This window comes from Sapajus apella, unplaced genomic scaffold, assembly GCF_009761245.1.
Source record: "Sapajus apella isolate SASKATOON/1434 unplaced genomic scaffold, GSC_monkey_1.0 scaffold17, whole genome shotgun sequence".
In the NCBI taxonomy this organism is placed as follows: Eukaryota; Metazoa; Chordata; class Mammalia; order Primates; family Cebidae; genus Sapajus; species Sapajus apella.
Window position 1 is genome coordinate 26,082,021 of NW_022436957.1, and position 23,818 is coordinate 26,105,838.

At 39.6% G+C, this 23,818-nt stretch overlaps 1 protein-coding gene across 1 annotated transcript; it reads right to left on the reverse strand.

Moving 5' to 3' along the window:
* Positions 1 to 786: 786 nt before the first annotated feature.
* Positions 787 to 19,684, reverse strand: CUNHXorf21 (chromosome unknown CXorf21 homolog). Its single transcript, XM_032286173.1, has 3 exons — positions 19,417 to 19,684; positions 18,528 to 18,639; positions 787 to 2,234 (listed from the first exon to the last, which is right to left on the reverse strand). Exon 3 carries the CDS (start codon positions 2,231 to 2,233, stop codon positions 1,337 to 1,339), a length of 897 nt encoding a protein of 298 aa, XP_032142064.1. The 5' UTR covers position 2,234; positions 18,528 to 18,639; positions 19,417 to 19,684; the 3' UTR covers positions 787 to 1,336.
* Between the last annotated feature and the right edge of the window lie 4,134 nt (positions 19,685 to 23,818).

A 23,818-nucleotide genomic window follows, 5' to 3' on the forward strand; every position in this document is an offset into this window, starting at 1 on the left:
CCATTTGAAAATTGGAAAAACCATTCTTTGCTTGTAGGAGTTCAAAAACAGGCAGCAAGCTAGATGCGGCCAATGGGCCATAGTTTGCCAACCCCTGAGCCAGAGGAAAGATGTGATGCAGAGCAGTGAAGCCCTCGGGAAGCTACTATTCTAGTGAATGAGTTTACAGAATTTGATATCATGGGACCTACGGCTTGTAACCATGTTCCAAGGATATGGAAGACCCCTTTCTGGCTCCAGGTCAGGAGGGCATGTAGAAAAGGAAGCGGAACAAAAGGGAAACAATAAGATTCGTAATTTCTTTTCTTTCTTTTCTTTGAGATGAAGTTTCACTCTTGTCACCTAGACTGGAGTACAATGACATGATCTCAGCTTACTGCAACCTCTGCCTCACAGGTTCATGCGATTCTCCTGCCTCAGCCTCGCGGGTAGCTGGGATTACAGGTGCCTGCTACCACACCTGGCTGATTTTTGTATTTTTAGTAGAGATGGGGTTTTACCACGTTGGCCAGGCTGGTCTTGAACTCCTGACCTCAGGTGATCCACCTGTCTGAGCCTCCCAAAGTGCTGAGATTACAGGCATGAGCCTGGCCTCATAATTTCTTTTGAAGCTTAATACCAAGAAAATCATACCCAGTAAAACAACACTAAATGGTTTAGTGCTGTGTGGTGTTTTTCATTCAGACAACTTCATCTCTACCAGGAAACAGAAGTAGGAGATTTGAGCGGCTGTTTTGTGGCTGTGTCTGTAACTAAGTAACCATTCAAAAATAAAAACACAATTAGAATTTCTTACAGTTTTAATATTTACAAAGAATATACCTTTAAAGGATCTGATACAGAATAGACAAAGGAGATATAAACATATATTTTGAAAACTGGTCCTGTCTTTCTACCCAAATATAGCAGCTTTCTGCAGTCCATTTCCCTCAAAAAGAAACAAGTTGGAGGAATTTATTTGGGTAACAAACATGTTCTTAGCTCTTTACCCTGAAACCTTTTGGCTTTTTGGTTTCATCTCATTTGGCTGTCTTCTTTTTCAATTCCTACGTTTCTTCAAATGAACTCACCTTTTCTTTCTTGACCATGTTTATTTTTGCTTCCTTGCTGTACACACCTGTCTTTGAAATCATTCCTTATGGCTCCTCTTACCGTATTCCTTCATCAAATGTAATATTATGAGATTCCCCCGTGATTCACACATGATTTCCAGCTGACCTTTACTTCTGTAGCCCTTAACTCCCCTTCACCACTCTCTCCTGCACATCCTCAGAATAAATGAATAAAGTGTTGCTTCGTGTTTAAGTAATGAGACACAGTAATGGAAGCATCCTCTCTATGGATTTACACTGCTATACTGAGAAATACGGAGACTAGGAGTGCTGATTTCAGTTGACATCATTTGCAATAAACGGCCAAAGACTATATCTCTGGCTTTTGAGGTCTCCAGGTTTTTCTCTCTAGACACTTGAAGACTGATTTGGTCTACACTTGTCATGATGAGTTCAGATGCCAGAATCTGGGTAGGAGAACTGTCATGAAACACGGTGTCCATAATGTACTGTTTATACAACTCCTCAACCTTCTCCTCCAGGTACTCATTCAGCACTGCATTAGAAATAGGTTTCTGCATTTGCAAGCTGCTTTTCTCTTTGATGCTTGTTATTCTCCAGTAGGATGAGTACCGCTGGATAGGTTTTTGGGGAAAGTCACTGGGCTGCATAGAAATGGAATCCTCCATGGGTAAAGGAATCTCAGAGGACTTCAGCAAAGGGCCATATTCAAAACTGCTCTCAGAGGGAAAATCTGTTGTCACTGAATTAATGGCCATCACCTGGCCCCCTGCAATATGTAAGTCATTGTAATTCTTGCAAATACTTTTGCAAGAAGATGGAACCAAGTAGGTCTCTCTACTGGCATCTCTACATATTTCAACTGCAGCCAAGTTTGGACTTTCAAATACAGGATTGGGGTTTGTCTGCAGCAGCGTGACTCTCTGACTTCTGCTGTGTTGGCTCTCTCTTGAATGCACTGAAGAGATAAACTTGCCAGATGATTTGCAGCTCACGTAGAGACTTCTGACTTGTGTTTCATCCACAGAGGAATAGGAAAGAGTAGCAACAGAATTTGATTCCTCTTCATTTTCCTCAGCCACCTGCTCATTATAAGAGGCACAACTCCAGTGGATGTCATTCCAGTACTCAAGTCCACTGAGATACCCTTCTGACAGCATTCTGGAAAGAGAATCGATGAGTAAGAATGGAGAAAAAGAATACCGAAATTTTAGAAGTTGGCACTTGATATATCAAAAATAAGAACAATGAATAAATTCACTTCATTTATTCACCAAGCTCTTACTAATTCTGTGCCTACTGTGTACCAGGAGTATGGCATGTGCTAAGGATATAAAAATGAAAAGGACACAGTTTCATCCTTCAGGAAGTTTCCCACTGTAGGAAAAAAAAGATAAAGATACAAACAATTCCAATATTATATCACTGAGGAATATAATAGTGATAGGTGCAAATGAAGTACGGGGGTGGGGGGCGTCCCTAAGTTAGCCTGGGGAGAAGGGGAAGAAATCACAGGACGTGTCGTAGGGAAGGTGACCTTTCAGCTGAATGCTAAAGAGTAACTTAGGAGTTCCAGCCATAGGAACAGAGTTATAAGAGAATATGGTGGCGTGACCTATTCACCACATACAAAGAAGCTGAGCACAAGCAGAAGGCATTGGGAAAATCAGCTGAAATTGGATCGTGAAGAGCATTGGCTGTCAGGCAAAAGCATTTACATTCTGCCCCATAGGAACTGAACAGTGATCTAAAAGTTGCAAATTGGAGAGAATCATGGCTGGTGACTTTTGAGCAAACTAATGAGAAAATTTGTGGCAAATTCTACTGAAAACAAGTGCTGTGTCTTACTTGATTTGTGTTGGATCCCTGGGAGCTAACACAGTTATTGGCATTTCTACTGAGATTCAAAAAATATTTGTTAATTTGAGCTGAAGAATTTTCAACAATAACGTGGTATGAAATTAATTCATGCTCAACACATCATGAAGAACCACAAAGCCTACCCTGCCTTTGTATCCCAGAATGAATTTCTTTCTCCATCCCTCCCCCTTCTCAGAATACATCCTGAAAATGTCTCTGTATCTAACTGATGTGTTTACCTCCTAGTTACCAAGGAGCTTTCCTGACCATAGACTTTCCCTACATCGGCCTCCCCATCCCCACCCCCAGCAATTGTTACTGGTCTGGAGTGGCTAGAACAGGCTAGAAACCAGCAGCTGCAGTTTCTAAAAACAGAACACATTGGCATTCCTGGCACTGGGGCAAGAGCCAACAGCAAGGAAAACTGGTCCTCTTGGGCCTCAGGAGCTAGGCTTCTGACACAGACCTGTCAACTTGAGCCTGAAATTGAAACGTCAAATAAGAAAAGGAAGGTTATTTAAAAGGACCATACGTAAAGGTCCTTTTAAATTTTTTTAACATCTCTTTTACATTCATGTAATTATTGTTTCCCAGGTAAATAAAATGTTTCCCTTTAAAAAAATTGTATAAGGGCAAGATTGTAAATGTTTATTTTCACTTTGGGAACTATTCCTGGTTTATTTAGCAAATATCAATTTTTTTTTAATGTTTACTACATTCCGGGCACAGTTATGTACCATAAAGATACTAAGCTAAAGGTCTTCAACAAACCATGAAGTAATTACTGTATGCTGAACACACTTACAAAAATAAAATTTTTAAAAGTTGCCCTTTCCTTAAAAATCTATGTGAAGTTCTGCCCTCAAACCTAATATCCAGGTGAAAAGGCCAAACTTACCTACATGGAAAGATAAGAAACAGAGAAAGGGTCTATCATAAAGACCTAATAGGGATGCAGTTACTTCCTCTCCCTCAACACCCTACCCCCACCCAAGCTGTAGCTAGAGCATCCCACCTTCAAGGCCTCAGAATATCATCGTAGAAAATCAGAGCAAAAATGATCGGTTGACTTTTGAGTATCTAAATGGGCTTTAGAAATTCCTGGCAGAAATAATCGTTTGGGAGAAATGACTTTTGAGAAACCATAACCTGAGCTTTTACACCTCAGAATCTAAAACCCTGAAGGACTTAAGGCATAATGTTTTTGCACTAATAATAAACTTAAGTAGACTGAATCCCCCTTGGAGAGAAAAAGTATGTCTCCAGAGAGATTTGGGAGCCAAGAGTAGACAAGTTTGCAAAATTATCTCATGCCCAGCATGGTGCAGGAACAGAAGGAGAGACAGCCACATGGATCACCTGGGCAGGCCGGCATGAGGCTGCCTCATTAAGTCTGCTCATCAGCATGCTGCTGAGAGCCTGAAATCCTGGAGAAGACCTAGAGTTGAGATGGAAAGATTGCAGACATGATCTCCATAGACTACAAACCAGGGACCAGATGAATGATAAGTTGTCATGGATACCATTACGGCTGCATGATGACAACCAAAGATATCCCCCACCCACTCACATCCTCAGCTGACCCTATGGTTTTATATAAACAGTCTATAACTTAGAGGCGCATCCAAGGAGGAGGGAGCCCTGAAGTGACTCAGGAAATCCTGATTGACAGTGAGTACTTTCCCACCACTCTGGAGAACGAACGTGAGCTCAAAAAAGATATCCAATTGAGGTTGAAGAAAGCAAGGATCCCTAGGAAAGATAACAGAATAGGCACATGCATGTATTTTTTCTTCCTTTCCAAACTTCACCAAAACAATAAATGGTTTTTTTAAAGATTGAATCCACACACACACACACGCAAAAGAACAGGAGAAGAAACCAGCACAATAACAGGGAAGCAGGAGATTGAGGATTTAATGACTTAGGAGACCTGAGAAAACTGAATCTTACAAGAGCCGTGGTGATATGGTTTGGCTGTGTCCCCACCTAAAGCTCATCTTGAATTGTAGTTCCCACCTGTCATTGGAGGGGCCAGGTGGAGATAATTGAATCATGATATGGTTCCCTCATCCTGTTCTCGTGGTAGTGAGTGAGTTCTCACGAGATCCAATGGTTTTATAAGGGGTTTTCCCCTTCTCTGGGCACTCATTCTCTCTCATGCTGCCCTGTGAGGAGTTGCCTTACCACCGTGATTGTGTTTCCTGAGGCCTCCTCAGCCCTGTGGAACTGAGTCAATTAAACCACTTTCCTTTATAAATTACCCAGTCTCAGGCAGTTCTTTACAGCAACATGAGACTAATACACATGGGAAAAGCCAAGAGCCAATCTGATTTAAATTCCTCTATATGTTGAGGAATTGGTGGTACCACATACCTTTTTGGAGTGAGAGTAACGGGGATATATCGGAAGTAAGAAAGACTGAAAGTCTATTTAAAGGGCAGTCAGAAACCCAGATCATCTTTCATACCTGGCCATGCAGCCAGGTGACATTCCCCATCCTTAACTCCAAAGAAAAACTTGAAATGTAGTCTCCGAAGAGTGAAACAGAGGGTCTCTGGAGTAGGGAATACCAGCTGAGGGTAGAACTACTGAATTGATAATAGATCAATTAACTAAACACATGCATATTTTTGCTGAGATCCATGACCTCTTTCTCCTTACTCAGCTCCAAGAATGCTGGCAAGAAGAGTATTCACCTTCTAGGCAGGATATTGGGAAGAATGTTTTGGTGAATATGACTTGTCTGAGAAGAAGAGAAACTGACATTAGAGGTTCCCCAACTCAACAGGCAACCAGATCATCCTTTATTTAAGCCCACAATTAACAGAGCTTATTGAGATTTTTAAGGATCTTTATCCTTAAATATGAGTAGAATTCTTAAACATCTCAGGAAAGGTCTGATATTAGAAAGACCAAAATAGTCATTTGGAGGAAACAAAGTTACAGCAGGGTGAAGGAGGTGGCAGATTCTACCATCAATATTCTTAAAAAGTTCAGGCAAATTATTATTTTGAAAGCAGAACAAAATTACAAGATGGAAAAAAGTTAGAGAGGACCAGTCCAGGAGATCTATTATCGGAATAATAGGATGTTCAGAAAGAGAGACCAGAGAAAATAGAGGAAAAGTTCAAAGACACAATTTAAGAATATTTTCCAGAATGGAAGGACATAAGTTATCAAATTAGTGAGTGAAAATAGACCTATACCTCCTTTCATGAAAGTGAAATGATAGAACACTTTGGACAAAAAGAAGTTCCTATAAGCTTCTAGAATGAAAAAAAAAAGTCACCAGAAAAGACCAAGAACCAGAATCTTCAGACTTCTCAACAGCAACATAAGAAACCACAAGACAATGAAAAAATGTCTACAAATTCAGAATTTTCATTCTACTAGTTATTTTCAACCTAGAATTTTATGACCAAGTTATCAATTATGAGGATAGAATAAAGATAGTTTTAGGTTATAAGTCTCAAATAACTGATTTTTCAAGCACCTTTCTCAGAAAGTCAATAGAATACGTGCTCCACTGAAAGCAGTAAGTAAAACAATAAAATGGAGACAAAGAATATAGGAAACAGGAAATCCAGCACAGGAGAGAAACAAACAGCCCTTAAACTAGGATAGCCTGAGCCCTTGTTCTGAACTCTGCAATTGTAATGGGTCCCACTATGGCCTTCCTTCAGTTGCACCTCTTCCAACAGGGAAAGGAGTTCTAGAGTCCAACATGTTGGGAGGCCACCCAGCCTCTATACCGCTGCCTTCTAACTCACACTCCTGGTATTCAGGACCTCACGATTCCCTGCTCAGATTGCAGACCCAGTTACAGAGCCAGCACAGGCTATTCCACAGATCCATCATGATTAAGGCAGACTTAGGGGGACTGAACATGCGCACACCCCTAGACGCAAAAGATGATGAGGAGGTGGTTTTTAGCTAGGGCTGTAGACCGAGTTTAGGTGTATGGGCTGAATGTAAAGGGTAGCCAAGACTTGGAAAAGAAGACAGAAGGGCTGAAGACCGAGGCTTCCCATTTTTGGTCTTAGGCCCGGGAGTTGTGAATAGGAGACCTACCCGTGATAACAGTAAAAAGACATTCCAGGATGAAAGCTGCATATGTAACAGGCTTAAAACGCAACCAGGCTGATTAGAACAGATCGGAAGGTTCCTGAAGCTAAAGATAAAATTGAAGACAACTGAAAAGGTCTGACCATCATGAAATATAATTTATATAATTGGCTACGAACTTTGGGGATAAATTAGAAAAGCTAAGCACATGGAAAATCTAGACCAGCACTGTCCAACAGAGCTTTCCAGGATGTTGTAATGATGTATATCTGTGTTGTCCAAAATGGCAACCAATAGCCATATGTAGTTATTGGGCACTTGTAATATGGCTAAGGCAACTCAATTTTTAATTTGATTTAATTTTAATTAATTTTAATTGCCACATGACTACTCTATAGGACGGCAAAGACTTAGAAAATAGTGAAGGTGACATTGTAAAATGTTTAAATACTAAAGACTGCGAATTATAATTGCAGTTTTGTTTTTCTTTTGTTTTTTTTGTTTGTTTGTTTGAGACAGTCTCACACTCTTTCGCCCAGGCTGGAATGAAGTGGTATGATCTTGGCTCACTGCAACCTCCATCTTGCGGGTTCAAGTGATTCTCATGCCTCAGCCTCCCAAGTAGCTGGGACCACAGATGAGCACCACCACTCCCAGCTAATTTTCGTGTTCTTTAGAAGAGACGAGGTTTCACCATGTTAGCCAGGATGGTCTTGAACTCCCGACCTCAAGTGATCTGCCTGCCTTGGTCTCCCAAAGTCCTGGGATTACAGGTGTGAGCCACTGCACCCAGCCTATAATTGCAATTTAAAGTTCATTGGTTGATTGCTGTCATATCGTAGTGTGACAGTTACTTTTTGCATATTAATGTAACATCTGAGTAATTTGTTTCTGTGTTCCTTTCAAGGGATGTCATAAAGGAGCTATCAAAAGACGGTAAACCAGGCCAGGCGCAGTGGCTCAAGCCTGTAATCCCAGCACTCTGGGAAACCAAGGTGGGCAGATCACCTAAGGTCAAGAGTTCGAGACCAGCCTGGCCAACATAGTGAAACCCCATCTCTACTAAAAATACAAAAATGAGCTGGGCATGGTGGCACATGACTGTTAATCCCAGCTACTCAGAAGGCCGAGGCAGGAGAATCGTTTGAACCCGGGAGGTGGAGGTTGCAGTGAGCGGAGATCTCGCCACTGCACTCCATCCTGGGTGGCAGTGTGAGACTCTGTCTCAAAAAAAAAAGGAAAAAAAAAAAGGTAAAGCCAGAGCATAAACTGTTAGATGTTTGGTAATGAAATAGGACTAGAATACTTATTTGAGACTTTTTGTTTGATTCATTATTTTGAAACAAGGATGATACAGAATTTCTTTTAAAGTTTTTTAAACGCCTCTATTTGGAGAAGTCTAGAATGCCTGTGTGAATTGCTCAAAGAAAAATTGTAAAGATAATTTCATTTTAATTGTGCATTCTCTTAGGTCATCTCTGAGGTGACAAAAGTGCTATCCAATAGAACTTCTTGAAGTGACGAAAATGTCCTATATCTGTGCTTTCCAATATGATAGCCAATAGCCGCTTAAAATGTGGCTACTGTGACTGAAATTTTAATTTGATTTCAATCTAATTTAATTTAAATAACCACATTTGGCTAGTAGCTGCCATATAGACATCACAGATCTAGATAATTATAATCTCAAATCATAATTTTAAAAGTTGTGTAGCAGTAAAGCCAGGGACAGTTGCTCATGCCTGCAATCCAAGCACTTTGGGAGGCTGAAGCGGAAGGATCGCTTGACTCAAGGAGTTTGAGACCAGCCTGGGCAATATAGGGAGAGCCTATCTCTACAACAAATTAGAAAATTAGCCAGGCATAGTGATCCCAGCTACTTGGGAGGCTGAGGTGGGAGGATGGCTTAAGCCCAGAAGTTCGAGGCAGCAGTGAGCTGTGATTGTGCCACTGTACTCCAACCTGGGCGACAGAGGAAGACCCTGTCTCAAAAAAAAAAAGTTGGATGTTGCACGAAATCGTCATAGTCTGCTACGTGGCTGAGTTATAAATAGCTTTCATATAGTCATGATAATACAGCACATGATAATATAAAGCACTGAAAATGGAGCTAACTCAGCTTAAAATATAACCACAGGGTGACCATAAAGTCAGTAAACAAAGATAAAATATTTTTATCATATATAGCAGAATATTATGTATGTATAACATACTATTTTATCACATGTAGTACAGTGATACCAATAAAAATCATCCTAGGCATTTGCCTGTGAGTCCAGACTAGGCGGCCACTCCATATAGTGAGAGGAAAGGGACAGAGTTGTATATACTTGGTGGAGCCAGAGGAGGAAGGAGAGCTAAATCCTCCTCCTCATGATGACAAGTCAAGAAATAATGCCTCAAACTGAAAAATCCAAAAGTTGCAACACAAGCATGCTATTTAAAGAAATGATGGTAAATACCAAGTAATTAGTGAAGGGAGATGAAAGTAGTCGCTTCTGGAAAAGGGGGCAAGGATAGCAGTTTTTCATAACAAACTTCTCAGAATTATTTGACCCAAATTATGTGCAAGTATAACTGTGATTAAATTTTTTATTTATTTATTTATTTATTTATTTATTTTTTGAGTCGGAGTTTCGCTCTTGTTACCCAGGCTGGAGTGCAATGGCGCGATCTCGGCTCACCGCAACCTCCGCCTCCTGGGTTCAGGCAATTCTCCTGCCTCAGCCTCCTGAGTAGCTGGGATTACAGGCATGCGCCACCATGCCCAGCTGACTTTTTGTATTTTTAGTAGAGACGGGGTTTCACCATGTTGACCAGGATGGTCTCGATCTCTTGACCTCGTGATCCACCCGCCTCGGCCTCCCAAAGTGCTGGGATTACAGGCGTGAGCCCGGCTAAATTTTTAATTAAAATTGAAACTAAAGATAAATATTTTAAAGTAACTAAGGGCCAGGTGAGGTGGCTTACGCCTGTAATCCCAGCACTTTGGGAGTCCAAGGTGGGCAGATCACTTGAGGTCAAGAGTTCAAGACCAGCCTGGCCAACATGGTGAAACCCCATCTCTACTAAAGAACACGAAAAATAGCCGGGCGTGGTGGCAGGCGCCTGTAATACCAACTACTCAGGAGGATGAGGCAGGAGAATCACCTGAACTGGGGAGGCAGAGGTTGCCGTGAGTCAAGATAGTGCACTCCAGCCTGGGTGACAGAGCAAGACTCTGTCTTAAATAAATAAATAAATAAATAGTAACTAAGGGGGTGGGGGGAAAGCAGATGGCATTTCCTGCGCAGCTGTTTGTGGTTAAAGATAATGCATATTCTAAGGGTGAAGAAGAGAGAGGCATGACTGTGTGAAAGGTTAACATTTATTTGGCCCTGCAGACAGAAAGGATTCAGATGGGCAATGAGAAGAGGGAAAACGCAGACAGAGGGAGAAGGGCAGCACATGTGAAGAGGTTTGTGTTGACAATTTCATATGGATCAGTAACAGACACCAATGTAGGTGGGGTACAAGCATTGTTTGTCAGAGCCTTTCTTGAAATGCCCCAGTTTGCCAAATCCCCCCTTTAGGACCCCTTATCCCAATTCAGACATACCCCAAGTCTCCCACTATTTATCTTATTTCTCTTCATATTAAACAATCAGCCCTAACGAAGTCTTTCATTGTATGCGGATGAGGTTTATAAGTACTCCAGATAATCTCCACACTCCATCATAACAATGAAGGAAAAGGACCTAGAATTTTATTTTGAGTACAGTAATGGGGCCCTTTTCCTATATGTTGTCAACTAAGAGGTTTGTTGGTATCTTAATTCCGGCAGAGTAAGAATGCGATCATTCTGATGTGTAGGGCCCAAGATAGACCAGTAAAGTGGTGGATCCAGTGATGGAAAAGCCGAAAGTACATCCTGGTTTCTAAGAATGGACACGTCCCCAGCAAAAGGAAAAGGTTCCTGGGAGGGAGGAGTGGGAGATAAGTTCAAGTCAGGGAGGTAAGTTGGGACATGCAAGACTGAGTATATTTGATTTATCCTATAGACAGTACAACATTCTGGCAGGTAAGGAAGTTGATTCAACGCATTATGTAATATAGCAGTAAAGTGCAAAATTTATTTCCGCACAGTGAGATTGGTGTTAAGGACCCAAGTTAGGAGGCTGCTGGATTCATGCCAGCCTGAGATGGCCGGGACAGGAGCCAGGAAGGAGGTAGGAGAAAAGAAAGAGAAGGAATGAATTTGAGAGAGCAAGACTCCCAGACATGGAAGTGAAGGAGAGAGAGGAGCCAAAAGTAACTCTGAGTGTGGGTATGCAGGGGAAATGGCACCATCATTGACCAAAATGGGAAGATGGGGAGGAGGAGCTGGAAAGGAAGCAATGGGTTTAGCTTAGCTCTTCTTGAGCCTGACAAGAGGCAGACTGTCTGGGTGCAAGTGTGTAATTGTCCATTGGAGATTCAGGTAGGCAGCCCATTAGAGAAGTTATTTAAAGTCCCAGTGAAGTCACCTTCCACTTGCAGGCAGTAGGAACTTATACTGGGGGCTGGAGGAGCTTTCTAGTGTTTGGAACTACTTCTATGGGGAGCCCACCTGGAACAGCACAAGGAGGTAGGAGCAGCAGCAAGGGCTTTGTAAAGACTACAAGAGATTTGAATGCATTAAACAAGTCACATTTTAAAAATCTACATTCAAAGGTAAAATTTAATTTTATACTCATTCAGACAATATATATATGTGGTGTATATATTACCTAGAACATCTCATCTGCAAATGTCTTCTGGTGTCTTTTCCTTCACACTTAACAAATCATGGAGAATTGTATATATTTTATAAAATATATATGTGTGTGTACGTAAACACACACGCACACATATGTATGAAGAGAGAGAGAAGGAGAAAGAGAGAGAGAGACAGAGAGAGACAGAGAGCATGCACTAGTATTTAAGAGACCAGAGTTCTAGCTCTGATCTTGTCACTAGCGGTGGTTTTAGTTTAGTTATTGCCAAATCTGTAAAATCACTAACATAGTACTAGCTACAACCCAGATAATATTCTAAGTGTTTTTTGTGTACTAAATTAATTGATCGTCACAAAAACTCATTATTATGCTTGTTTTACAGATGACAAAATTGAGTAATCGGTCCAAAATCACCAGCAGTCAGGAAACACAGCCCAAGTTCATGTTCTTAACCTCTCAGAGACTCAACTTCTCATCTGCAAGTTGAGAATGTGGGATTAAATTACGTCTAGAGTACCATCAAACAAACTTTAAATTTGAATGAGATTATGAAGAGTTAAGTAAGCATTAATCAGAATCAAAATTAATTTCTGAAAATTAGCAGCAGAGGGCAGCAGAGAGAACACTAAGGAGGCTTTTAAAAGACCTTTATAAAGCTATGCAGAGTAATAATACGTAAAACTTATAAATAAAAACACATACATTAACACACTTAATATTCATAGTTACTTTAATTTCCTAGTTTGGGCCCTTTGTTTCAATTATCTTCCACTTTAATGCACTTAAAAGGGCCCATTCAAGGCGGGGGGCAGTAGCTGACGCCTATAATCCCAGCACTTTCAGAGGCCGAGGTGGGCAGATCACCTGAGGTCGGGAGTTTGAGACCAGCCTGACCAACATGGAGAAACCCTGTTTTTACTAAAAATTCAAAATTATCCGGGCCTGGTGGCGCATGCCTATATTCCCAGCTACTTGGGAGGCTGAGGCAGGAGAATTGCTTGAACCCGGGAGGCTGAGATTGTGGTGAGCCGAGATCGCACCATTGCACTCCAGCCTGGGCAACAAGAGCCAAACTCCATCTCAAAAAAAAAAAAAAAAAGGGAGGCAGGGGCATTAAGCAGGATGCAGTGGCTCACGCCTGTAATCTCAACACTTTGGGAGGCCAAGGCGGGCAGATCACCTGAGGTCAGGAGTTCGAGACCAGCCTAGCCAACATGGTGAAACCCCATCTTTACTAAAAATACAAAAAATTATCTGGGCATGGTGGCAAGTGCTTGTAATCCCAGCTACTTGGTAGGCTGAAGCAGGAGAATCACTGGAACATGGGCAGCAGGGGTTGCAGTGAGCAGATACTGGGCCACTGCCCTCCAGCCAGGGAGACAGAGCTAGAGTCTGGCTCAAAAAAAAGAGAGGGGCCCATTACTGCATCCTTTAATGCACCGCTAGAATAAAGACAGCATTGCACATCACAATATCCTAAAATTTTAGACTAGAGAAATCAAGAAAAGTTAATTGGGTTTATTTTGACTGCTTGTTGGCATTTTTCTTAATAATTTTCATTATTTTTGAAATTCTAATGAGATATCACTGGATCTCTTCAAAGGTATATAAAAGGTACACTTCAAACAACTGTTAACATATTTGTTAGACTTGATTTCATCTGAGACACTAAAATTTTACCCAATGGATGACTTCAATTGTTCAATGATATTTTTTGTCACTTGAATTCTTGTTTCTCATCTTAGAGAAGCTAACTAAATAAGGCTATATATACGTAAAGCTATATATATTATATATTTAAAAAAAAATATATATATATAATGTGTAAAATTCTGTCTGATTGGCTAAGTGTGAAGGAAAAGACACCTGAGAACACTTGCAGAGGAGATGTTCTAGGCAAATTTAGCCCACATTAATCATTACCAGATAGGGGAATGCCAAAATTAACCTTATGTGCAAATTCACAACTTAGAAATATGTGCTAAAGTGCAGTGCCTTGTTAAATCATTTACTTGCTTTTCAGAAGAAACTGCGATGTAAGTTCTTCTTTCTAGACAAGCATTTACAGTTTTCCAGAAAGCTGTTGTCATCACTTCTTCACACAGACACATTTTTTCCAATGTATTTTTTAAAAATTGACAGATAAAACTATATGAATTTCTCATGTATAATATGATATTTTGAAGTGTATATATTGCGCAATGGCAAAATCTATCTAATTAACATATATATTACTTCACAGTTATTTTGTGGTGAGAATACTTACATATTCAGTTTCTCATCATTTCTCAAGAATATGATATGTCATCAACTATGGTCACTATGCTGTAATTTTGTATCCTTTGAGTATGCTAATCAAAGGACATTCTTTTAATTTACATCTAAACAACACAAGCATGGCGTCAAAGAGAAAACCTAAAGAGAGAAGAACTTTATAAGGGGAAACATTTAAAAAACCTAAGTTAAGGATCAGCAAACTTTTTTATACAGGGCCAGGGAGTTAATATTTTAGACTTTGCAAGTCATAGAAACTCTGTTGCAACCCTGCTAGTGTAGCAGGAAAGTAATCATAGACTATATGTAAACAAATGGCTGTATATCTGTGTTCCTACTAAGGCTTACAAAAACAGGCAGGGGGCCAGCATGGTCCTGGGCTGTGGTTTGCCTACCCTTGACCTAAGTCAAAAAGCAGATGCCATAAATGGAATAGGCGTCATAATCATGACAGCTGTATGCCATGTGCTTTCCAGACATAGCTTCTAACTTCTCAGCAACACTGCACATTAAGTATTATCATCATCTAGATATGATAATATCTTTTTAAAATCTTTTAATTTTTTTGTTCTTTATCATAATCTACATTTTCCAAATAAGAAAACTGAGTTTTAGATATGATAAATACCCTTCCAAGGTCACACAGCTACTAAGTACTTACAGGCAAGATTCAAGCCCAAGTTTATAAACTCCAAAGTGTGTGTTCTGTTCTTAGAACATATCACACTATTGTACAGTGAGCAGTTAATATCACGCAGTCATAATAACAAGCAATTAGTCCTTCCAGGAAAAGGGCATTCGCCCTGATTCCATGTAGTAACAAGAGCACTTGCCAAATAAAATAAGGAAGGTGCAATGAAGGGCAGAAAGAAAGGCTCCAGGGGAAAGCCAGACCTCACCCCAATTCGTCCCAATTATGTATCAATGCTCATATATCTTTGAGGAATACAATTGATTTATTCTCTGGGTTTTTTTGGTGGGTGGCGGTGTGTGTGTGTGTGTGTGTGTGTGTGTGTGTTGAGATGGAGTCTCACTCTGTCGCCAGGCTGGAGTGCAGTGGCACAATCTCAGCTCACTGCAACCTTGGCCTCCCGAGTTTAAGCAATTCTCCTGCCTCAGCCTCCCCAGTAGCTGAGACTACAGGCATGCACCACCACGCCCAGCTAACTTTTGTATTTTTAGTAGAGACAGGGTTTCACCATGTTGCCCAGGCTGGTCTCGATTTCCTGACCTCGTGATCCGCTCCCCTTGGCCTCCCAAAGTTCTGGGATTATAGGAGTGAGCCACCGTGCCCGGCCTTCTCTGGTTTTTTATTCTAACCGTATGAACATTTTCCTAAACCATGCCTCTGCTATAGCCTGGCATCGCCTCATCTTTAATATTACAACCATCTTCTACAGGGTTATTTAATATGACATGCTGAACGTGGTAGCTCATGCCTGTAATCCCAGCACTTTGGGAGGCTGAGGTGGGTAGATCACCTGAGGTTAGAAGTTTGAGACCAGCCTGACCAATATGGTGAAAACCTTGTCTCTACTAAAAATACAAAAGTTAGCCAGATGTGGTGGCATGAACCTGTAATCCCAGCTACTCGGGAGGCTGAGATAGGAGAATTGCTTGAACCCAGGAGGCAGAGGTTCAGCGAGCCATGATCACAACACTGCACTGCAGCCTGTGCGACAGAACAAGACTCCATCTCAAAAATTAATAATAATAATAATTATAATAATAAGACAGATCCCCTGTTTAAATACAAACCACTTCCCATCACCTCAGGGATAAAGTCCATACAGTGTAGGCCTGTGATTTGTGCTCCTTGTCTGTCTTCCTAATCTCATCTCTGCCTGTTCCCCACAGGACCCAGGACCCCAGCCATGCTGATCCCTTTCCAGTTCACCCAAGCCCATGGCTAGCCCAGGGATTTGTGCATTTTTTGTCTTCTGTCCTGACAGTTCTGGTTCCCTATCCATCCTCTGGTCCACCACCCATAACCTTCAAGTCTCATCTCATATGTTAACATTTCAGAACCCTTGGTCATCTATTCAGAATCCTTGCATCTGAATTAGAAAAAGATTCTAGATTCTTCTCTCCCCTACCTCAAGGTGTTCATCACGATTGCGTGAAACTTTAATAAAACAGAAAATATAAATCACTGGAATCGTCTTTGGAAAGAAGGAAAAATTGACACGAGCAAAAGGAAAACAAGATTGAAGCTTGGTGGAGAGTGTGGGAATTTTGGATGATGAGGCAAAACAGATCCTGCCTCTTGAAGAACGTTTTGGAGGTGTGTGAACTAAGACACCCAAAGAGGCTGGATTGAGATGGACGCAAAAATTTCTGGTGGCCACACACAAATGGTGGCAATGGGATTGGACTGCTTTCCACCATCATGGGCTATAACATCTTGGAACTATAGAAAAGAAAACATCTGTTATCTGTTATCTGCTGTTTCATGGAAGATCTTGCACCTAGCTAGCTGGGGTGCAATTTGCTTTCTACCTGTCAACATGTCTGATTATATAGATATATCTTTTAACAGTTTTGAAATAGTACATCTAAAGACACATCTTAGTTTAGTAAATCATTTCTCTTGATGGGCACTGAGGTTTGTCTTGCTTTTCCACTATGTGTAATTATTGCTGCCTCTGAGTATTTCCACAGGCCAGATTTGGAGCAGCAGAATTACCGGATCAAAGCTATTGCCAAATTTCCTTTCAAGTTGCTTGGATCAATTTATTCTCTCACCAGAGTGCTTGAGATTGTTTTCATTGAAATTTGTTAGCACATTATTATTTTTTTAATTTTCCAGTTAAATGAGCCAATTTATGTTTGTCCTCAAATTAGAAAGTGAACTCTCTTGTTAAGATTATGTGTAGGTCCCTTGTTATTTTTTAATACCTTCAAAACTCAAAAACCTGTATTTCGTTTCTTCACCTCTGTATTATATTACCCTATAATATAAATTCTAAATCCCCTAATTCCAATCTAAACTTTTTAAGACCTTATGATTTGGGGGCCTTGCAGATAAATTGCTGAAAAATGATCACTGAAAAACTTGAATATTGTTTTGTTCATGATTTAATTATGATGATGTAACCAAATCTGTATTACATGTTCTATTTTTTTTCAGTGAATGATGCAAGAACTTTATCTAAAACGAAAGACCCCCCTGTATAAAATAGCATCTGCAGTTTCCTTACTGTTATCTTTAAAAATACCTGTTCTTTAGAGCTGGAAATAATCACTTAATCACATACCTTAGATTATCTCCCTATTATTTCAACTTGTATCGAATTGATTGATGAATGTTCTAAAATATTGCTCAATAATATTTCAATTTCTGTTACAAATCATGTAATTGGGATTATCCTTCTATCAAATATGAAGTGATTCTTACTTAACAAATTAATTTCTGAAAGTGTAACTTGATGGCTAAGATAACACAATCATAAATTAAAATCCTCTTTTCTTCATATTAATATTACCAAGTAAATAATTTTGTGTTTGGTTTTGCTTAGCCTTTATGACCAAAGTTAATGGCTACTTCCAAAGACTATCTGATTTGTGAATTTTCTTACTTCGGAAGATGTGAACTTCCATGCAGAAATATTAATAAATATATTTTTGTCATAATTTGGATTTTTCTTCATACTCCTTGATATATCACAAATTGAAAAATTAAACCTTATGGATATTTTTTTAAATTACTTTCAATATATTTTGATGCAAAATGAGAGGACTGAAAAAATAAGAAATCTATCCTAATAGTATTATGTTGATATTAAATTTCCTTGGTATTATAATTGTTAATTATGTTAATTTTGCCAATTATCATTACCATTTACTTAATTGTAAGCATGACAACTACAAATTCAATGCAAGATTCTTGATTGGATTCTGGATTTAAAAAAATAAAAAAGCTCTAAAGAACGTGTGGATAATTGGGAAAATTTGAATGTGTGTCTCAGATAATAGTATTGTGTCAATGTTATGTTTCTGTGGTGCTGTAATTGTGTTACAGAAGACTGCCCTTATTTTTAGGAGATACATGCTCAAGAATTTAGGGGTGACATGTGTCCTAAAGTCAGCAACATACTTTCAACCCTTTCAGGGAAAAAAACTGCATAAAACTGTGCATATGTGTATGTGTATGTGTGTATATGTATATATACGTATATATGGAAAAAGACAGGCAGAGAAGGACAAAGCAAGAGAGAAAGTAAGTGCAGCAAAATGATACCACTGATTAACATACATGATGGAAATATGTGTGTTCGTTGTACTATTCTTTCAATTTTTATATAGATTTGAAACGTTTCTAAATAAAAATTGGGAGGGAAATAACCATATTTAGTTAACGAAGGCATATTTACATTGTATAATATTTATTAAAAGTCTAGACAACATCTTATGTATCTGAAATAATCATTACATATGTGATGGGAAATGCTTAAGTGACTTGATATAAATACTTCAACCATCACTTTGCTCTGAGATAACAGATTGAGTGTACTACCTTTCAATAGCTCCAAAAATCCCCTTATGATACGGATGTTTGACACAGACTTCAAACACTCTTCAATCCTCCAGAAGCTTCTCAAGCTCAGAAACAATCTTCTCACACTGACCTATGGAAGAAAAGTTATAAAAATATCAACATAAATATTCTGTCCCAACCAGGTCTATATTTAAGCACAGATTCATATGCACAAGACAAAGAATATTTGAGTGAGTCTAAAGATAATTCAAACAAAAGTCCACCCGTACATGTGCTATCTTTAATACCAAAAGGGAGGCTTTCCCCAAATCACCCAGATGAAAGTCAAAAGCATCCTCACTATAGATCGCGTTCATTTTGAATACATCCTGCCACACAGGAAAACACTATTACGAGCTTGCTGAACTGAATAATTGAGAGTAAAACCCAATTGGAAATGACTCTCAATTGGTGGCGTTCGCCTCTAAAACTGCATCACCATAACTGAATTTAAGAGCTGTGTTGTCCCTGCAAAATCCTACTTAGGTTTTTAGGCCTTCTTTTAAAAATGCAGAAGCTAAACCAGTGTAGCTATTAGTGAAAGGGGACTGCAAAAATCATACGATAAATATTTGAACAGGCCAGTTAAAAATTGTGGGAAAAAATATATGTATTTTAGAAATGTTAAAATGTGGACATAAGGAGGTAAGAAAAGAAAGTATTGGGCTTGATTTCTTTTTTTTTTTTTTTCGACTCCATGAATGATTGCTTAAACTCCCACTTGCCACTGATATGGTAAGCTAGAAAAGCATTTTAGATGTCGTAAGACTGAATCTGCACTCCGGTGATAAAGGGCTAAGAAAGTGTGGAAGACAAATGACAAGAAATAATAGCAGAGTTGTAGGCCCCTTTGCCTTCTTTTTCTTACCTTCACTATCCAATCTGCTCATTCGATCCGGCAGAAACCCAGAAATTGACCAGAGAGATGAACAAGCCAGCCAGTGCTCTGTCCAGAAATTTTCACAAGCCTTTCACAGATGAGACCAGGAGACTAAGCTGCTCATTGCAAAGCCATTCTTTTTATAACTGATCCCATGGAAAAAGTTGTTTTCGCTCAAGTCTGATTTGTGCTCAAGAGGCAGTGGGAAGTCCCGGGAAGTGGAGAGGCAATAACTGACAAAGCCACATCAAGCCACAGAATGGTGTTTCTTCCCCTTTTTTTGAAAAATGAAACCTATCTATGAAACTGTCTCTTATTAAAATAGTTTATGGTTGCATATTTTGTAAGAACCCTAGCAACAGAATTAAAATTTTCTTTCTAGAACAGTAAATTATCTGGGATCTTTTGCCCCAAAGAGAGCCAATGTCAGATATTACTTTAGAAAAATCTGTTTCATTACTAATTTATAATTTTTAAGAAGTATTATTTCTTAATGGTACTTACAATTTTTAAAAATACAAATGAAAAAAGTTTTCTCTCTCCAGTTACCAAAGGTCAAAACAATAATGCATTGTGTGGACAAAGTTGTGAAGAAACAAGCACTCTCAAACACTATTGATGAGATTGCAAACATACTTAGAGAGCAATTTCCCAGTATCTATAAAATACAAATACTCATACCCTTTGACCCAACAATTCTAGTTTTATAAATGTATCCAAGCTATATATTTGCACTTGTACACAAAGACTTATGTGAAAAGATATTTGTTGCAGCATTGCTTGAGAAAGTAAATGACTAGAAAAAATTGTATTCATAAATAAGATATTGGCCAAATAAACGAGAATGTGTGCATACTTAAAATCCTATGCAGGCTGGGCACGGTGGCTCACACCTGTAATCCCAGCACTTTGGGAGGCTGAAGTAAGTGGATCACTTGAGGTCAGGAGTTCGAGATCAACCTGGCTAACATGGTGAACCACTGTCTCTACTAAAAATACAAGAATTAGCTGGGCGTGGTGGCAGGCACCTGTAATCCCAGCTACTCAGAGGCTGAGGCATGAGAATCGCTTGAACCCAGGAGGTGGAGGTCGTAGTGAGCCGAGGTCGCAGTGAGCAGAGATTGTGCCACTGCACTCTAGCCTGGGCGACAGAACAAGACTCTGTCAAAAAAAAAAAATCCTATGTAGTTGTTAGAGTGAGGTGGTTTTATGTCTAACAATAAGAAAAGATATCTAACATATATTGTTTAGTAAGAACTCATGTTCCAGTTTGTATTTTTAAGGAATACACACACACACACACACACACACACACACACACACACACACACGTGCTTATGCTTATGTAATAGAATAGTTCCTTTTAAAATTTTTTATTTTAATGTTTGTGGGTATACAGTAGGTGTACATATTTATGGGGTACATAAGATGTTTTGATACATTCATATGATGCATAATTACCTCATGAAAAATGAGGTATCCATCCCCTCAAGCATTTATCTTTTGTGTTACAAACAATCCAATTATACTTTTAGTTATACTAAAATGTAAAATAAAGTTATTATTCACTACAGTCCTCCTGTTATGCTATTAAATACTCAGTCTTATTCATCCTTTCTAACTATTTTTTTGTACCCATGAACCATCTCTACCTCCCCCCCGCCCCCCACTACCTTTCCCAGCCTCTGGAAACCATCCTTCTACTCCCTATGTCCATGAGTTCAATTGTTTTGATTTTTAGATCCCACAACTAAGTGAGAACATGTGATGTTTGTCTTTCTGGGCCTTGCTTATTTCACTTTAAGTAATGACCTTCAGGCCAGGTGCAGTGGCTCATGTCTGTCATCCCAGCACTTTGACAGGCCGAGGTGGGCAAATCACCTGAGGTCAGGGTTTCAAGACCAGCCTGACCAACATGGAGAAACCCCGTCTCTACTAAAAATACAAAATTAGCTGGGCATGGGTAATCCCTGCTACTTGGGAGGCTGAGACAGGAAAATTGCTTGAACCTGGGAGGTGGAGGCTGCAGGGAGCTGAGATCGTGCCATTGTACTCCAGCCTGGGCAACAAGAGCAAAACTCGGTCTCAAAAAGAAAAAAACATAATGACCTCCAGTTCCATTCATATTGTTGCAAATGAGAGGATCTTACTCTTTTTTGTGGCTGAATGGTACTCTATTGTGTATAAGTACCGCATTTTCTTTATCCATTAATCTGTTGATGAACACTTTAGGTTGCTTCTAAATCTTAGCTATTGTGAACTGTGCTGCAAGAAACATTAGAGTGCAGATATCTCTTCGATATGTTGATGTCCTTTCTTTTAGGTATATACCCAGCAATCGGATTGCTGGATGATACGGTTGCTCAATTTTTAGTTTTTTGAGGAACCTCCAAAGTGTTCTCCGTAGTGGCTGTACTAATTTACATTCCCACCAAAAGTGTATGAGAGTTCCCTTTTCTTCATAACCTCACCAGCATTTGTTATTCCCTGTCTAGAATATTTCTTTTTCTATACAATACACGAGAAATCAGAAATAAGAAATTGTGTTTCAAGGACAAGACTCATTTTTCATTCAACACCTTTTTGAAATTTCTACGAGTATGTATTACTTTTTCATTTTAAAAACTAGTATTTTTAAGTCATATTTAATTTCGATTGTGCAGCCCAAATGTATTATAATCTATGTCTTTTCTGGAGGACAGATAAGTCTATCTGCAACTGGCTCAGTTCTTCTTGTCCAAAAGCAGAAAAATTGAGTGTTTCAAAATCATTTAACTGGTTTGCCAGTTTTTTTTTTTTCTACTTTGAGTTAACCAACAAAGAATAACCCTGCCCAAATATTAACTACTTCATTGTCTTTTTCTATCTAACTCCAATCAAAGATAAGTTCTATGGATACTAAAAAAAACAAAGCTATGTTCTAAACCCTTAAAAGGTGAACACTGCCACTTAATGAGTTTGATTTTTTTTTTTTTTTTTTGAGACGGAGTTTCACTCAAGTTACCCAGGCTGGAGTGCAATGGCGCGATCTCGGCTCACCGCAACCTCCGCCTCCTGGGTTCAGGCAATTCTCCTGCCTCAGCCTCCTGAGGAGCTGGGATTACAGGCATGTGCCACCATGCCCAGCTAATTTTTTGTATTTTTAGTAGAGATGGGGTTTCACCACGTTGACCAGGATGGTCTCGATCTCTTGACCTCGTGATCCACCCGCCTCGGCCTCCCAAAGTGCTGGGATTACAGGCTTGAGCCACCGCGCCCGGCCTGATTTTGTTTACTTTTGTTCAATGACTTATCTTAAAATGCCATACATTTAAACGTATACTAGCATTTTTATTTTTGTTAGTCTTAACGATTTTCTGCATTTTTTTTCAGGAAACATAACTTAAATCCAGTTTAGAAGGCACGCTCTCATATATGAGCCATAATAAGGACAGTTTCTCAACTAGTCGCGAATCTGGCTTGACCTACCATCAAAAGAAACACCAGACTCATTGCCCCATGGGCAGGTTCAGTTACAATGTAATCTTACAAAATCAGGTTCAAGGATGACCTCAGACATTTGTAGCTCATCAGGGATTTAGCTGTGATCAAGAGACCATAGCATCTTTAGGGCCAAACATAGATTTATTTCGCTTTAGTGTAGCTTCAACCACATGATATAACACATGATATACTTCAACCATGAGATACCGTAGAGTAGGTCTTAACTACCTCCAGAAACACTTCACGGTGGGTTAACAAGAACTCATCTGGAAGTACAATGAAATAACCATTGTGGGGTGATTCCATCTTCCTCAGGTTGTCTTAAGTCGCACTTACTGTTTTATTCAAATACAACATGCAGAATTTTGATTAGGCCCACTCTTGATTTTGTCTCTTAAGTTACTCCTTTGAAAGAAAAACCTCCTTTGCAGAAAAACAAAATTCTATAATGAAAAAGTGGGCACTATGTAAAGCTAGCCTACTATTACCACTATTTCTCATTTGGTAAAACCTGATCACATAAAATCAGCTTTAAACGGCTTTTTCAGGCCGGGCGCGGTGGCTCAAGCCTGTAATCCCAGCACTGTGGGAGGCCGAGGCGGGTGGATCACGAGGTCAAGAGATCGAGACCATCCTGGTCAACATGGTGAAACCCCACCTCTACTAAAAATACAAAAAATTAGCTGGGCATGGTGGTGCGTGCCTGTAATCCCAGCTACTCAGGAGGCTGAGACAGGAGAATTGCCTGAACCCAGGAGGCGGAGATTGCGGTGAGCCGAGATCGCGCCATTGCACTCCAGCCTGAATAACAAGAGTGAAACTCCGTCTCAAAAAAAAAAAAAAAAAAAAAACAACTGTAAATGGTACAAAAATATAGTTTTGCATCAATTAACAACAGGGATCCATT

What these genes read in the sequence shown, in the direction of transcription:
- CUNHXorf21 (XM_032286173.1), bottom strand. Translation starts at nt 2,233, where the DNA reads ATGCTGTCAGAAGGGTATCTCAGTGGACTTGAGTACTGGAATGACATC.